This window comes from Gossypium hirsutum, chromosome A05 (assembly GCF_007990345.1).
Source record: "Gossypium hirsutum isolate 1008001.06 chromosome A05, Gossypium_hirsutum_v2.1, whole genome shotgun sequence".
NCBI classification, from domain to species: Eukaryota; Viridiplantae; Streptophyta; class Magnoliopsida; order Malvales; family Malvaceae; genus Gossypium; species Gossypium hirsutum.
Genome location: NC_053428.1, coordinates 96,482,390 through 96,486,909, shown reverse-complemented (window position 1 = coordinate 96,486,909; position 4,520 = coordinate 96,482,390). Strand labels below are relative to the sequence as shown.

Sequence of the window (4,520 nt, the reverse complement as noted above, 5' to 3'; positions counted from 1 at the left end):
GGAATCCTTTGCTTTGATTGTTAACCTTTTTCTCTTTAAGGTGGCTTACGACTCTAGGCCCTGGGGTTCTACTTCCACTTTTTCCGTAGGCAGATAAAAATACAAATATTTCTCTACATGTGTTCTTTGGGTTTTCACGTATTTAACAAAGAAACTACGCCCCTTTTTGCAATCATTTTTAACTTCTTCTCCCTCTTTTTTACATCTTTTTTATTAAAATCAACTAACATCATATTATCTATTTTAATACTTGAAGATAATAATGTTCAATTTCAGTGTTTAATTTAAATTTTAAAATTAATTAAATAAAAATTTATAATTAGTTAATAATATTAACAATTAATTTTTATCAAGTTAATCTTAAAATTTAAAATAAATGACATCAATGAAACCAACATAAAATCAAACAAATTCACAATTAATACGAAATTATATACCTTTATAAAATAATTTCAACGACTATATATAAGACTAGATTGTAGTAAATTAAGAATGTGTTTAGTATTGTTTCTAAAAAATACTAATGGAATAAAAGTTTTCTTAAACAAATTACATTTTGAGAGAAAAAATATTGCTCTCAGACCAAAAATTGGTCTAAAGACACTTTTTTTTAAAACTGAAAATTTTAACTTTCGCCAAATGTGTTTTTTTTCTAAAAAAACAATTTTAAGAATTATTTATAAACTACGCCTAAATGTTAATGTGCTTCGTTTATTGTATGCGTTCCAATTCAAAGAGTAATAATTTTAGGACATTAAAACTTTACCAAATATCTAATTTTTAAGTAACTAATTAATTAAAGTATATTGGCATTTAAAAAAGTAAAATAAAATTTCTGAATCTATAAAAATCTTGTTAAAAAGGGGGCATTGTGAGTTCCAAAAGGACAGGGGAGTAAGTGGGAAATTAGGTAAGTGTTAAAATTGCAAAAAGAGGACGGTACACTATAATATTTCTCCAAAACCAGAGCTTTATGCGCACCATCCGATCCACGTCATCATATACCACGTGTCAATTGCTAGGTTCATCGAAAGCTCAGATATTCTAATCAGATCTTTGACATGTGGTCCCTCACGTGTCCTAATCTTCTCTGTTACGTAGACACTTTCATTGTACAACTGTCAACTGAGGAAAATACAAGTATTTTACAAAATATTTTTGTAGGAATTCCCTAAAATTTAATAAAGTGATTAATGGGACCACATGGGTGTCAGAAACCAAGGTTCATTTTTATCTATAATTGTCGTAAAAGCATTGGCTAGAGTATTCAACATCACTCAGGAGGAAGTTACACGTGGCATATTATCAACCAATGTGCTCAAATGGACGGTGCCTGATTACCTTCATGTAATTCAGTAAATCGACGTCACACCAACTGTACGTGTCGGGTACCGCTTTGCCCGGAGGTGACGGGCAGTCTACCCGTAGTTTTGGTGTGGCCCCCAGGTGAAGTTAGAGCTCTCAGTACAAAAACTTCAATCTCTGCCAGTTTTATGGGTCCTGCTTCAATCTGAAAAGAAGGGGAAAAAAACTTGTTCGTCACTGAAAAACAGTTGATTTTCTTTTTTTTCTTCTTTAAAAAAGAATTAGTAATCAAATCGAATGGCGGGAATTTGCTGTGAAGTTGTTGGAGAAAGTGAAGCAGCGGCTCCGGTTGAGCCAACTTCAAGAGCTTCTCGTCGCCGGAGATTGGAGCTTCTACCGTTTAAGTTAGTGGCCGAAGCTGCTGTTCTACCGCCGTTAGAGAACGGCCGGAAACGTCAGAAGCTCGATCTCGTTCGCCCGACTTCTCGTGATTGTGATAACGCTGTTCAAAACTCGGATACTGATAAGCTTGAGAAAGATCAAGAACTTAATGGAAGTCTAAATTTTAATGGAGCAGTAAAATCAGAAGCCGTAGAAGAAGAAAAGGAATCGCCGAAGTTCGGCCTGACATCTGTTTGCGGAAGGCGACGAGATATGGAAGACACCGTTTCGATTCACCCTTCGTTTTGCAAACAAAGCCGGCAAGTTCAAATGTCGTCGGATATTCACTTTTACGGCGTCTTCGACGGCCATGGCTGCTCTCATGTACTAAAAAATTCAAAATAATTCTTAAATTTAAGTTTATTACTGAGAATTTTTTCAGGTTTAGCTAACTTCCGTTTTTTACTTTTATAGGTTGCTATGAAGTGTAAAGATCGATTTCATGAGATATTAAAAGAAGAAATCGAAGCGTGCGGCGGAGAGAAGGCGGTGGAGTGGAAGCGGACGATGGAGAGGAGCTTTGAGAGAATGGACAAGGAAGTTCAAAAATGGACGGTGGACGCTAAGGAGCGTTCAAGTTGCCGATGCGAACTTCAAACTCCACAGTGCGACGCCGTTGGCTCCACCGCAGTGGTTGCTGTCGTTACGCCTGATGAGATCATCGTTGCTAACTGTGGTGATTCGCGCGCTGTTTTATGCCGGAACGGCGTCGCTTTACCTCTTTCCGACGATCACAAGGTGAGATATTTTACTTTCTATATATAAATTTCACTGAAATTTAAAAAAACAGAAGATTTATTCATTTATTTATTTTATTTCAGCCGGACCGACCCGACGAAATGCTCCGAATCCAAGAAGCCGGTGGCCGAGTAATTTACTGGGATGGACCTCGTGTTCTTGGCGTGTTAGCCATGTCCAGAGCAATTGGTAAGCTTTTATCTTTAGAAAAAACACCTTTTTTATTTTTGTATTTTAAATTTAATAATTTTTTTTATATATATCAGGGGATAATTATTTAAAACCCTTTGTTATATCGGAACCTGAGGTAACAATAACGAAGAGAAAAGGGGAAGAGGAGTGTTTGATATTAGCGAGCGATGGGTTATGGGATGTGGTACCAAATGATACAGCATGTGGAGTTGCGCGTATGTGTTTACGCGCTGAAAAACCGCTGTCGCCACCAGTGTCACCGAGTAGTGAAGCGGCTGTGAAGGGTGGCACAGCCGAGAGTTCCGATAAGGCCTGTTGGGATGCTTCAATTTTATTAACAAAATTGGCCTTGGCCAGGCACAGTACGGATAATGTTAGCGTTGTTGTGGTTGATTTGAAGAAAAATCAGCCGCTGTGATGAAATTAAATATAATTATTATTCTGAAAATATATTGTATTTTTTAATTGCAAGATGTAAAGTTGATGAGAAATTCGAAGAAAAGAAGATATGGGGGTGAAGTTTTTTCATATTTTCTTGATGCAAAACTATAATTAGTCAAAATATTTTATTGGTTTAATTTTGTTATTTGTATCCAAAACTAAAAATATCTAATTAAATTTATGTATTACTAATCAAATTAAATGTTTTCTTCAAACGAAATTGTAATAGATATGAATCATGTTTGACCAGTCAAGATTTGGGTGTCGTGATGCAATTTCCCCATCTGGTTATTCTACAAATTCTCCATATGAATCTCGAAATGATATTGTTCAATCAAATGTAAAGAAAAGACTTATTTTATTAATAAGATATAAAGATGTTAATTACAAAAAAAGAAAAAGAAAAGAGATACAAAATAATAAAAATAAAGAATAACAGTAGGCCAAAATGCAATTTACACCTAAAATATATAGAGATTTTTGTATAAATTTCCCTTTTCTTCCTCCTTTTATCTTGCTTCGATCTTCATATAAGTTCTTTTACATCTCTATCTTTTGCTGCAAATTATTAATAATTTTTTTTGTACAGTTCAATTTTGATTAGTTAAATACGCAAAATGTTAAAAGAAAAACAAAACATAGTGGAGTTATGTTTTTTTTTATACAAAAACAATTTATGTAAAAACTAATTAATTAAAAAAATAAAACAAAAACAATTATTTAAAAATAACAATCGAAACAATCAAATATGCTACCTTTAATTCTCGATTGTGTGATCAAGATTTCTTCTTTGCCCACGTACTTAGCGTTATATATGAAATTAATTCGGAATATTGAAATTTGTAAGCAACATAATTGATTAGTATGAATATTAAAACGATTATAGTCTAATATATATATATTTTGAATAGTCTTATTATAAATTGTGACTATATGTATAGTTCTTAATATAATGCCTATAACTATCTATAGTTACTCTTAAATAGAATGATAATATGCTTCATCATATTTAAATCTACATCCTCCTATATTGACAACAATAACCATGTTAATCGAGTTAAAACTTAATCAACTAGTCAAGTATATATAATTGATTAGTCAACAATGGAGAAGTTAGTACAAATTACTGAATAACATATTAATGGAAGGTAACTATTATGCTTTGAAATCTTTCCTTTGCTTTTATAAGAGGAAAAATATAAAAGGGTAAGAGCCACAATTCAGATAGATAATCTACAGGTGATTAAAGTTTTGTTCATGAAAGAGTCGATAGACTCACTCAAATATTACCTTATTTAAAAGGATTCGGCGAATTATAAATATTGAAAGATAATGAGAGACTAAAAAATTACAATTTAATTATGGATCAACTGACAAATATTTGTCTTATATGACAAGTTAGC

At 32.9% G+C, this 4,520-nt stretch overlaps 1 protein-coding gene across 1 annotated transcript; it reads left to right on the top strand.

The window, feature by feature from the left end:
* The first annotated feature begins 1,265 nt into the window (after window positions 1–1,265).
* LOC121229567 (protein phosphatase 2C 37) lies at window positions 1,266–3,204 on the top strand. The gene is made up of 4 exons (XM_041114172.1): window positions 1,266–2,070; window positions 2,161–2,484; window positions 2,568–2,673; window positions 2,751–3,204. The coding sequence occupies exons 1-4, from the start codon at window positions 1,603–1,605 to the stop codon at window positions 3,092–3,094; spliced, it is 1,242 nt and encodes a 413-aa protein (XP_040970106.1). The 5' UTR covers window positions 1,266–1,602; the 3' UTR covers window positions 3,095–3,204.
* Window positions 3,205–4,520: the final 1,316 nt, after the last annotated feature.